The sequence below is a fragment of the Protopterus annectens genome, chromosome 2.part0 (genome assembly GCF_019279795.1).
Source record: "Protopterus annectens isolate FY-2018-M chromosome 2.part0, PAN1.0, whole genome shotgun sequence".
NCBI lineage: Eukaryota > Metazoa > Chordata > Ceratodontiformes > Protopteridae > Protopterus > Protopterus annectens.
The window spans coordinates 1,129,115,432-1,129,128,385 of NC_056728.1; the positions used below are offsets into that span (position 1 = coordinate 1,129,115,432).

At 40.8% G+C, this 12,954-nt stretch overlaps 1 protein-coding gene across 2 annotated transcripts in view; it reads right to left on the reverse strand.

Annotated features, from left to right (window-relative positions):
- Positions 1-5,450: 5,450 nt before the first annotated feature.
- Positions 5,451-12,954, reverse strand: part of MLLT3 (MLLT3 super elongation complex subunit) — a 1,902,592-nt gene continuing 1,895,088 nt past the window's right edge. For both annotated transcript variants that reach the window (XM_044061325.1, XM_044061324.1), the window contains one exon: positions 5,451-10,481. In XM_044061325.1, coding sequence (XP_043917260.1) covers positions 10,350-10,481 — 132 coding nt within the window. In that variant the 3' untranslated portion in view covers positions 5,451-10,349. The remainder of the gene's footprint in view (positions 10,482-12,954) is intronic.

The following is a 12,954-nucleotide window of genomic DNA, read 5'->3' on the forward strand; positions in this document are numbered from 1 at the left end:
TCCAGAATGACATCCATAACAGCTTTGGAGAGAGGCATTGCTTGCTTGACTAAGGAATTTTCCATGCAGCTAGGTTTAACGTCTTTAACTGGCTGTGTAGTATTTGATTGTTGTGCTGAGTCAGCAGATATGGGATTTGAGGCAAAATCCAGGGTGGTTCTTGTGCTAAGCTCCTTAAGAGCGGGTACCACTGCTGGCGTGGCCAGTCTGGTGCAATCAGGATCATCTTCGGCTCTTCTTGCCTGGCTTTTATGAGTACCTTTGGCAGGAGAGGTAGTGGTGGGAAAGCGTACACTTGTAGGTTCTCCCAGCTGAATGAGAGGGCATCCACTTTCCATGCTTGTGGATGGTAACTCCTTGTGCAGAATTTTTGTAGCTGGCAGTTTATTAGGGATGCAAACAGATCTATGTCCAGGCTCCACCATTTCTGTGTTATCATTCTGAATATTTGTGGGGATCCATGATGTTTCTGCTTAAGTCGTCTGCCAATGTGTTTTTCTCTCCTGGCAGGAATTGTGCTTGCAGATGAACTTGAAGGTTTATAGCTGTGTTCCACAAAGTCATGGCTTGTCTGCATAGGGGGTAGGAGTGAGTGCCCCGTTGCTTGTTTATGTACCACATAACTGTATTGTTCTCTGTCTTTATCAGTAGTTGTCCTGAAAGCAGCAGGTCCTTGAAAGCTATAAGGGCATTTTGTACAGCTAGCATCTCTTTTTGACTGATGTGAAGATGCCTTTGTTCTGCGGGCCATTTGCCCTGAATACATTTGCCTGCCATGTGTGCTCCCCAGGCGTAATCCGATGCATCTGTTGTCAGTGTTTGCCTGGCTGTGGGTTGTGTAAAAGGCTATCCCTTGTTGAGGTGACAAGCTTGAGCCCACCACTGAAACTCCTGTTGAAGGCAAGGGATTAGTGGTATAACTGTTTCCAAACTTTGACAGTGCGGAGACCATACATTCTTTAGGTACCATTGTAGTTTCCTCATATGTAGTTTGGCATATGGAATTAGTAGTATGCAGGATGCCATGTAACCCAAGGCCTGCAGAATTTTTCTTGCAGGGAGTTGGGTCTTTGTTGCCATCAATTGAAAGTATTGAGTCAGTTGTCTTTGCTTGTCTGGCGTGAGATAAGCCATCTGGGCCGTTGTATTCAAGCTGGCACCCAGGAATATAATCTCTTGTGAGGGCACTAGTTTTGATTTCTTTTCATTTACTGTGTACCCCAGGCAACTTAGTAACTTTTTTTACAAACGCCAGATGCTTTAGAAGAATGTCCTTGCTCCCTGCTTGAATCAGGCAGTCGTCCAGGTATGGATAAATTTGAATTCCTTTCTGTCTGCAAAATGCAATTACTGGTGCCAGGCACTTTGTGAAGACCCTGGGCACAGTAGATAAGCCAAAGGGCAGAGCAGAGAATTGGTAGTGCATTGAACCGGCTATGAATCTGAGGTATCTTCTGCAGTTTTGTCTGATAGGGACATGCAGGTATGCCTCCTTGAGGTCCAAAATCATGAGCCAAGCTTTCTTGCCCAGCATGGGAAGAAGCTGCTGTAATGTCAATATTTTGAATTTCGGAACATCCAGGTAAGTGTTTAGAGATGAAAGATCCAGAATGGGCCTCCAGGCTTTGTCCTTTCTGGGTACCAGAAAGAGTCTTGAGTAAATCCTTGTCCTTGGTCCTGTATTGGTACCTTTTGAATAGCTCTCATATCCATGAGTGCTGTAATTTGTTTTTGAGCCTCTATCCATTGATTTGGTGGCAGATTTGGCATTCCTTTTAACCTTGGCAAAGTGTGAAAGTGGAACCTGTAACCTTGAAATACAATGTTGAGAACTCATTTGTCTTTGGTGATCATTTGCCAATTGTTGTAGAAGAGTGCCAGTTTTCCTCCCAAGGGGGCTGCCAAGAGGGATTTGTTTGGCAGCTGTAGTGGGAAGTCTTTGGAGCTGCTTTTTATATGGTTGGGGCCTGTCTTCCCCTTCTTTCTGGCCTGATGCAACCCATTGTCGAGGCCTATAAGGACCTTGTGTTTGACCTCTACCTCTTGGATGTCTGTATCTTCCCCTTTGAGGTCTGTCTGTAATTGGAAAGGACCAATTCTTAGTTGGCCAGTTTCTGCTAAATCTAGGAGGCTGAACTTGTAAGAAATCCTTCACTGTTTGCATACATTTTGCCTTATCCTCCATTTTCTTTAATACCTCTTCTGCCTTAACTCCAAATAACACATCTTGCTGCAAAGGTGCATCCAATAATTTTGCTTTAACATGATCTGGTAACGTATGTTCTTTTAACCAAGCATGTCTTCTAATGACAGAGCCTGTAACTGCTGCTCTGCAGGAGGCTCTAGAGAATCAAAACCACATTGCAAAGTATGCTTTCCGACTTGTTCAGCTGCATGCAATAAATCCTGCATTTCTTTAAAATTAGGAGGCTCTGATTCTGGAAGCATTTTCTGTTTTAACTGAGACAGTAAAAATTGCTGATATTTTAGCATGTGAAACTGGCAATTTAAGGCTCTCATTGCTAAAGTTGCAGACGTATATACTTTCTTTCCCCATCTGTCTAATGCTCTGGAATCTCTGTCAGAGGGGACGGGATTCTTGGCTGATGAGGCCGTAACTCCCTTGGGTCCCTGAGAAATAGTTTCAGGGTCAGCTACAGGGCTTTTATACAGAAATTTATGTGAGTTAGGGACTCTGTAGTATCTGTCAGGTTTAACAGGGGCTGGAGGTAAGGAATCAGGATTTAAGCTGGATTCAGTATATACATCATCCACAATATCTAACACTGGCGGAATAGCAAGGGGTCTGTGTTGAGGTAATAAAAGGAAGTCTCTGAGCCTTTTCTTGGATTCTGAGTAATCCTGGCCTTCCCAGTGGAAATGCTCCCTCATGGTATGTAGGGTTTCCCCAAAGGAGTAGTCCTCAGGTGGTTAGGCTGATGGAATTGATTCCTCAGCATCAGAATCCTCATACGGGGGTAAAGAGTATCCTAGATCTGAAGATGAATCAGAAGAGATGGAAATCTGGTCGGATGAGTCATAGTCTGCATCCTGTCTAGGCCTTTTATCAGAAGGGGGATGGGACCCCCTGATCAGAGTGATTAGGTCTTCGGCCATTTTGAGCATTTGTTTCTTAGGCATGGAGGCCTGTCCTGGAGAATGCTGTATTTGTTTCTTGGATTTAAAAGGAGGCTTAGACTTAGCTGAGGGTTTAATGCTTAACTGAGTAGGTCTGAAGACACCCTCTGAAGCTGTGGGTTGCTCAGCTACTCCAGATCCCTCTGAAAAGTTAGTCTCGGTAGGCTGAATAACTTGTGCGTCCGAAGGCCCAGCCATCTCCACATGGGAGTCAGAGGCGGCCTGTGGTTCTACAGAAGCAGTTGTCAGGGGCTGCGAAGGTGCTTCACTGAAAACCGGAGAACCGGCGACTGGCCTAGAAGAGGCTTCGTCGTCAGTTTTAGGCCTCGGATGCTTATCCTTGTCTTTGTGCTTTTTGTGTTTTCCGGTCGTCGGAAGTTCCGAAGGCATGGTATAACTGAATTTTCTACCAAAATAATGTCAGGCAAAATCAAACCGACGTTTAATAGTGCGCTTGTTAAACCTAGCACAAAACCGACAACCAGTGACGTTGTGGTCTGGGCCTAGGCATGGGATACAATAGGAATGGAAATCCTTATGAGGTATTTGCTTCCCACAAGAAATACAGTTGTTAACTTTTACTGACATCGGTCTGAGGCAAGAAAAAGTTTCCCCAACAGGGTACTTAGCTTTGTAGAAGACTTTGGTTCTGGATTCAGAATGAAAATCTCAGGAGATGGCCGACCGGCACTTGCGAACTGCTTTTGCTTCGGGCACAGCGCGGCAAGAAAGAATGAAGAAAATGGTGTCGGCTGCATCTTATATACCCCTGTCGCACTGACGTCAGGGAGGAGGCGATAGCAACCAATGCCGGACCAAGACTTTGGAACTCAGTCCGACTGGGGAACCACCTGACGGCAGGATAACCCAAGTGTAATGACTGCAGCAGTGTAACACTATGAACATCTGCAAATAAAACATTCCTCATGCTTTCATAATTAGTCAGAACAAACTTCAACATATGAACCTGACAATTCAAAGTTTTGAAAAACCAAAGCTGCAGAAGTATACACTTTTTTCCCATACCTAGCAATGATTTTCCCATCCTTAACAGAAAGAACAGGACTGGAATTAACTAAGTGCTTAACAGCAGTGAGATTAACTAGAGCTATAGCTGCTGGGTCAAGTTTGGGAATACTGCATAAAAATTTAAAAAAACTAAGGAAATTTATACATCCTGTCTGACGTTTTAGAGGCAGCTGGCTATCAGAAAAATTACAGTTAGTAACACACATCTTTTAAAGCTGAGAGAATGAAAGAATGGGTGTAGGTTATGGAAAATACTTCTGTAACAGCTCAGTAGTTTCTGAGATACTGAAAATCCTCAATATTCTCTCACTGAAAACACTAGCAAATTCTAGCAATAGTCTCAGAGAAAGAGAAAGCCCCACAGGGAGAATCAGAAACTGAGCTCTGCTGCAAATCTGAATCAGAAATCAGAGGATAAAACCCTTGTAGCCATACCAGCAGTTTCCTGTTCAGAGTCAGAATACTGAATCTATTTAGATAAAAAGAAATCCCTCTTTTACCACAAACTAATTCGTGAGAAGGATCAATAACCTAAATTAAACCCTGAGCCAGATACAGTCAATTACTCCTATCCAAAAAAATTCAGGATGGGTAGACTTTTTTTTACAGGAAACATGTGGTCAGCTGTGTTACCAATGGCCACAGCTGTTTTGCTAGGGATGTGTAAATCATTCAGATACAACTGCTTTAACTTCCCTGTTCCCTCTCCCAAAACCAACAACAGTTACTCTCTCTTGCCCACTGAGGGGACCCCAAATGGCTGCAGAAGACTTGACTAACCTCTGGTCTATAGTGACTGTAGGTGTTACACCAGAGGGATCCTGGGTAAAAGAGGAGTGGTCTGAGTTTCAACAAATGGACACAGCAGAGTCACCCAGCTGTAGCTGAGGCAAGCTGCTAGCCTGCTGTCGTAGCAAAGGCTGTTTGCTTAACTTTTTCTTTTTGAGGCTGGAAGTAGTACTGACTATGGGAAAGGTAAATGATTCCATGGTCAAGGTGAAAATTGTGCCTCCTTCCTAGGGAAGAAAAACATCAGTTGCTGATAAACACTACCAGTCCACAAAGTGCACTTTTTTGGCAAAAAAAAAACACAGTAAAAAGCAGTTTAAAATGATAGGTCAGTCCCACACACACAAAAATGTTTTCAGTTACTTTACATTACTTTTAACCTCAGAGGAAATGTGAGTGCTCCATTTAAAAGTACATTACAGTCTCAAGACAGTTTGTTAAAAACAAATCATTCCTACATTTAAAATAACTTTCTTGAAAAGGAAAGTAATAAAATAAATTTTAAAAAAGGGAATTTATCTGGCCAGCAAAGGAAAGCACAAGCCTAACGATCATTGAAATCCACAGAGCAGTGTACTCTTCAGCTTCAGTAAAGCTCTGAAAGGCTTTGCACACAAACTTGTTTTTTAGTCAGCTCAGTTCAAGCAGCTTAACAGTTTGGGTGGGCAGAAGGAGCCCTGAAGCTTTGTAAGCTATCTGGCTGTTATATCCTTGGCAAGATATAATCCATATAGCTAAGGCTACTGTAGCAGTGATAAATATGATGAGCATATGTAGAAACTCAGGGGTAAAGAGAACCCAAATGGCAGAGAATTAAGCTGACAGTGACTGGTCCCTGCTACAAACCTGAAGAAATGATTACAATCATTGTGGAAAGCTGTATAGAAGGGTATCCCCTATACCCAAGGTTACCAAGAGAGTATCCTTAATTAGTGGGAGGCAGTACCTGCAGTGAGAAAATGCAATACTTCTTTACCAAAAAACATATTCAGGATGATCTCCAGGGCCCATTCTTCTTTGTTACCAAAAACAGTCTTTTTCCTCTACTTCTACATGGGTAATCACTGTATGGCCTAACAAATTTAGATGCAATACAAAATAGGGAGGACCAGTATGACAAGCTTTTGCAGTATGCAACATGCCTATGAAGGATGGCCTCTTTGAAACCTATCCTGTAACCTTTACATACGGTCAACCTTTACCCAAATGTCTGGGGTCAGGTCAAATTAATTCTGCTTGAAGGTGGAATCTCTCCTTCCCAGAAACTGTGAGGTAAAGTGTACATGTGTGTGTGTCGGGGGGGACCTTGCACCATTCATTTCCTTCACTACTGGATGGGGATCTGATCCCTGTCAGCCTGTCTTCCTGCATGCCCCAGTTTCAGTCCTTTTCAAGACTGCTGCCTCTTTACAAATGTTATATTTGTTTACGCTGCTTTGCTCTGCATTGTTCTTGAAGAAAAAGGACATTGTTTAGTTTAGTACTTTCTACTATACTTTCTGATGGGGGTGTGAAAAACTGCTTCTGCTTCATAAAGTGTACTCTCTTATCATTCCCTTTCAGCTTCTTAAGTGCCTGGGAAGGACAGCAAATGAAAAAAGAGCTCTGTCTAAAGGCACACTGTCTCTCACATCCTCATGGACAGCTTAAATTATGGGTTAATATGCCTTCTAATATGAATGTCAGTGGTTGACACCCTTGCACAGGTGGTCTACTAGTGCCATATTCACAGTCTCACTAGCTGTAAGGCAGTCTAGCAAGTTTATCTCCTAAGTTTTCATTCTCTACTTCTCTACTGTTCATACCCTTCATCTGTTCGAGGATGTTTCTTTGACATGAATGATATGGGTTAGGTAACTGATGAACCAATACCTTTTTACAAAGGCTAACACCCCCACCTTCCCTATCACTGGAGAGAATGCTGAGCTCACGTGCCAGTATACGACCTGCTGGCAGCATCCGATAAAAGATTTCTGTACAGGTGTTCCAGAAACACTATCCTCTAGGAAAGAATTGAAGAAGATATTTTTTTTGTTCACCTGAAATCCAAGGTCAAGGAAAAGGTTCATTATCTACGCCAGGGGGTCGAGACAACCTGAGAAAAAATATGCAAACATCAAGTAACTGTTTATGTATGGGAAAATGTGAATGTCCTGCAATCTGCAGTGGAATATTACTGGAGACAGACATTTTACAAATGTGAGGCTACAGATAACCCAAATGGCAAAATAGAAAACTGAAAATGTGAACCAGACACAGGAAAACTGTAAAAGCAGGACTGGTATGTGATAAGCATCTTTTAAATCTAAAGTTGCCAGAAACTTGAGAGATGGAATGAGGTATAACAGAGGAAGAAGAGACAGCATTTTGAATTTTGGGATCTTGATTTAAAAGTTTAAAAAAGAAAGAAAGATCTAAAACAGGACTCCAGGTTCCACCTTTCTTTAGCACCAAAAAGATTCATGAATAAAAACCTTTCCTTCGGGGGTACAGGTTCTAGAAACCAAAGACAAGAGGGAAAAGAGAGAGGTCTGATTGGGTGAATGTAAAGGGGTTCTTTGCAAGGGAGGAAGGGAATCCCACTACCAAGCTTTAACCTTTTTAAATGATTCTCAGTACCCAAGTGAAGGTTATGTGATGCCAAAGAGGAAACTGAAGACCTAGACTCTGAGATAGCTTTACAAGATTGTCAGGGTGGGGAGGGGAAACACTTGAGGGGCAAATATAGTCAGTCTGCTTTCTTAGATTGCCCTTGATTTAGGGAGGATGCATCTTTTTTCTGTAAATCTCCCTACCATTGCTTTTTGAAATTTTGCATGTCTGTGCGCTCCTTGGAGAAAGCTTGTTCTACTTCCTGAAAGAGAAGCCTGAATTGCAGAAAATGTGTCGGTTACATTCTGGAAAGAAGGGTTAAACAATCAGGAGTAACCCCCTGAATTAATGTTTCCCTTTCACCAAACCTTTTACGAACCACAGGAGGAGAAGGACCAAATAACATTTCATTATCTAGGACTACATTCAAAATTGCAACTCTGACATTCTCTGGCAAATTCTGAGAATATAACCAGGCAAATCGTCTCACCACACATCAAGTGGCAGCATTAGCTCTGGCCACACTATCAGCAGTGTCATAAGCACATTTTAAAGAAGGTCTGGTTATCTGAGAAACAGAAGACAGTATAAATTTAGAGATGCTTCAGCTACTGATGAAGGGAGGTCAGCAATTAACTTTCTCATAGTATTAATGGAAGCCAAAAGAAATTTAAACATATATTCCTGACAATTTAGTATTCTGAAGGCCAAGGTGGAGGAAGTATAAACCTTCTTAAACCTATCAAAGGCTTTTCCCAGTTTGTTAAAAGGGACAGGACTGACTGCAGTAACAAATTTGTTAAAAATGGACTTTACAAAGAAATTTCTGCAGCATATGGCCTGGGGTTAGCAAAATGGAACATGCAAGTTTGGGACATCCTTATACAATCAATCAAATTTTCTTGGAGAAACTGCAGGTTGCCAGAAAAGCATCTCCTAAAAGGCAACAGGGAGGAACAGGCGCAGGTTGAGGAAAATCAAACTATGACAATTCCCAATATCTTTGCTGAGAATGGGGGATTTTCATATGTTCCTACTGAAACAAGTCCCTCATTTCGGCAAAAGTTTCATTACAAAAAAAAAAAAGAAATTGCTTCAGTAGGGGAATCTGAAGAATAACACTCCTTAGAGTCAGATTCCCCATATTGAGGAGAAAAAAAACATGAAAAACACAGCCCCAGTCTAAATCATGTCCCTCAAACTGGGAATCAGTATCTGAGGGATGAGAAATCATCTCCTGTTTTCTTTTAAAACCAGGAGAGGACTCAGCATTTAAAGAATAAAAGGCTTTAAATACACCTTTAACAAAGCTTAGTCAATTTTCCTGCTGTGGTTTAGGAGAAGGAAGACATCTAGTCTTCCAATGCCTTTTTCTACGTGACCCTCAGGAAAAGCAGCAGCTTAAATGACAGCCCATTTCTGGGAATGAATATCCTCTTTAGGGAAGGACCATCCCCCACTCCTTTTCCCAATGTCAGAAAGGGTGGCTCTCCCTTGTCCAAAAAGAGTAGAGGAACAGCCATAGAGGGCATTCCTGCCTCCTGGTCTTCAGTGGTTTCTCAAAGGGCAACACCAGGAATCATTTAACTTAACAAAATTGCTGCGGAAGGTAGTTCTAATGGGGTTCTGAACTACCCAGCCTTGTAGAAGCACTAGCAGACAGCTGATCACCTGTAGCCCACAGGGGAGCACTCTCTTCGATGGCAAGAAAGTTCTGATGTTTTGGTACCCTAGCCACCAATTTTATCTTTCTTACCTAGTGCAAAAGCAGTGGCCAGGGTGTGTTGAAGGTGCCCTAAAACTTTAGAAGGTAGTTGTCTGTTCTGATCCTTGGCAGGCTGTCCCATATAGCTCAGGCAACTGCAGCAGTGATCAAATGATGAACATCTGTTTGAATTATTTTGAACAAGCAATATGACAGAAACTAAACTAAAGATGGTGCAAGATGCTTTCATCTTTACAATTGACCATAAGGCTATGATCCAACTTTGTAGGTAGGAGACCAGCTCTGATGCTCCTGGCACATCTGACTACATTAGAATTCAAGCCAAAAGGGCTTGAAACTATCTACAGTTTATTTAAATATTCAAGGAATTACACTGGAGCAGTGATCCTCAAGATGAACATCTAAGGCATTCCACTGAAGTCCTAGATTAAAAGTGGTTCACAGATAGCAAGGACTACTGCTAAATATACTGAAAACAAAAGGCACAAAATGCAGGAATGCATTACTTTCCCTTGGTATTCAGTCTATATTTAGAAGACGGCTAACATTCTATGTTAAATAAAAGTCTGCAATGAAACATGTTTGCTAACATGGAAAAGGTCACCTGGTATGTGATGGTGATCTAATTCTGTTGAAATTATAAAGCCTTGGTCGTGCATGTTCTAATGAGATCTGAGTGCATCTAATGTCTGGTAGTGTTGTTCCCTCAAAGACCTTAAGATATCTATATTATCAATAATAAATACATCAGTTCTGTAATAAGGCAGTGTGTTGAACATGCATTCATCTTGTGGATTAGAACACCACACAGAGATACATGATACCATACACATTCATTAAGAGCAATTTTTTTCAAGGCTATCCAGGTTTACTCTTCCAGAATTTTAACTTGGATGGCAAGTAATCCTCAAGAGTCCTGTCTCCTCTCCTCTTCTCTTTTCTTAAAGAGATAACTGGCTTTAGAAAAATAAAGTTGTAGCAGTCTTCTTTCTTATGTTAATTACTTTGGCTGCATCACAAGTCAAGCCTAGTACAACAGTTTGGTGTGAAAATGATGCAGTCAGATGTCACGTCCTCAAGATTTCTCAGAAGTCTCCAAATAACTCTGTAGTTTTCGGACTGTGGTTTTGTCTAATGAGCAAAGGTCAAAATCAAAAGTCGTATTTGTAATATGGAAATGTCCAGTTTCTTCTATAAGGTTAACAATCTGTGAGAGAAAAATAGAGGACCATTTCAGTTTAGTGAAAAAATGAGAAGTAACATGGAAACAATGTTTCAGCAAAAGGAATAAATTGCAAAGAAATAAGATTAAATGTTAATATACCTTAAAGAAACAAAACCGTCATAATCACAACTCTGCTCTCCATTAGCAACACACTCGATTTATTAGATGCACACACATTCCTAATATTAAAGTATTCAACAGATCATTTCTGAAGGTATATTATGTCCAGTAACACACTACACAGAGCTATGTGAATAAGTTGAAACTTTAAAAAAAATGTATAACTTCAATGGTAGTCTGAATCCTCTATCCACTGTTGTCAATTTCTGGTTATAAATCCTGCAGTAAAAAATCCACCTTAGCTGAAGAAATGTTAGTCTTTAATGTTGCACCACTCCCAGACTGTGTGTTGCTCACATAAAAGCAGTGTTATCTTATACTGTCTTATTTAATGGAAAAATGTACAAATTATGTTGGGGGAAAAAAAGCAGAAATACTAATGATTGAAACTCTACTGCCCCATCCCAAAGTTATGCACAAATGACTCTCTGCAGTCTATCAGAAAGCATATAACGCAAAGTAAAATCATAGTGCTTCAAGAATTGCTGGTTTAGAAATATCTCAAAACAGCCTATCTTTCCTCAGGAAGAGTTTTCTGTAGCTACATTTATAAACACACTGGGTCAAATCTATAGCATTTTACATTTTGCTCGACAGCTGCTGGACAGTTATGCGACTCTAGCCCCCATAATAATGCCTTGTCAAACTCTGTGCATCTAAAGTCATGATGTTTAGTTCATATGTGGATATATGAACACATTACATATATACACACACATGCAAATTCTAAACATGAAACATTTTAAAAGTAATCCTGCTGAAGTAACAACGCTTGATAGATATACATACAGTTATATATATAGATTCACACACACATCATATATATACATTTCTATATAAATGCATATGGGTGCGCACACACACACACACACACACACACACACACACACACACACACACACGCGCGCACACAAAATGAAGTAAAAAATCAACTAAGGTTATGGCAATCAAGCTTCCTGAAAGTGGGTGTTTCAAGCTTATCAGTGAGAACTGCACATTTAAAGTGTATGACAGTCTTTCACCTTTCTCTTCTTTTAGAAAGAAAACTGGCCATTGCACAGATTTTCAGACACCAAAACCACTTTAAGCATGAAAGACAGCAACTTAGTCACTGAAAAATGTGCAGTTTACTGTACGTGGTATGTATTTCAAAAAAGCCTTCTTACTAAATACTACTATAGACACAAACTTCAGGTCCAGAGAGACAGCTGATTCAAGTGATGTCAGTGTCTCAAAAATTAAATTCTGGTCCCAGGAAAGGAGGAACAGCGTGCATTGATGTGGTCTCAAGTGTAAGATTATTCATGGAAGCATTAACTGAACAAACAACTGAGGAATTAAGTGCCATTGGCATACAGACAGATGTTTAAATACATTTGGGCAGTAAAATAAGGTGCGTCTGTCTGATAAAAGTGGCTCGTATAACTGAAAAATCTTGGAACTGGGCAGGATTTGGGGATCAAAAGACAGATCTGATACCAAAGACAGAACCTTTTCCACTTTGCTAAACAAGACTTTTCACAGAAAATGGATCATATGTATAGATCAGTGGTTCCCAAAGTTTTTCGATTCTCGGCTCTCTTGCTGAATCCAGATTTTTCCAAGCCCCCCCCCCCCACGGCACGCATAAAGTGCCTATTTTATTTATTTATTTGACATTTGTTTAATGAGGCTGCCTGACTGGACTAGGAGACCTGGGGAGAAAAGCTCAAAAGTACAATAAAAAGACAATTACCAAAAAAAAGTGTACATTCTGCTTAACAGTATAACACTGATCTACTATGGTTGAGAGGTAAGCAAACCTAATGGCAACCTTATTAACTTTAAGTTTATAACAACAATATTTAAAATCTGTCCCTATTATTTGGCTCTGTCCAGCATACCTCTCAAATGTACAGATTTTTGCCTCATATTTTTGGTCTTTTTCTCATAAAATTGTTCTTTTCTGGCAATTCACTGGCAGATCATTGAGGTTGAAGTCAGAAAATAATAACAGTTGAGTTTCATACTTCATACCCTTCAGAAAATTCATGCTAATGCAAAACTTGTATTTCTATCAACTTTCTAAGTTTGTGAGAGTAGTACTTAAAAGTGTCCTTATTTTGTGCCTTTGTATCCCCCACTATTATTGGCTTTGTCCAGATTTCTTGATCTAAGAGGGTGAGAGGTATGTGCTCAGTGGTATGGTCCAGACTTACACAGACCTCATTGCTGCTGCTGCCAGGGATCACTCTCACTCTTCACTCTCTCCCTCCGTGACACACACACACACTCACACAGTCTCTTTTGCATTCATGCACGCATTCACTCACACACATCGCTCTCACTCATTTCC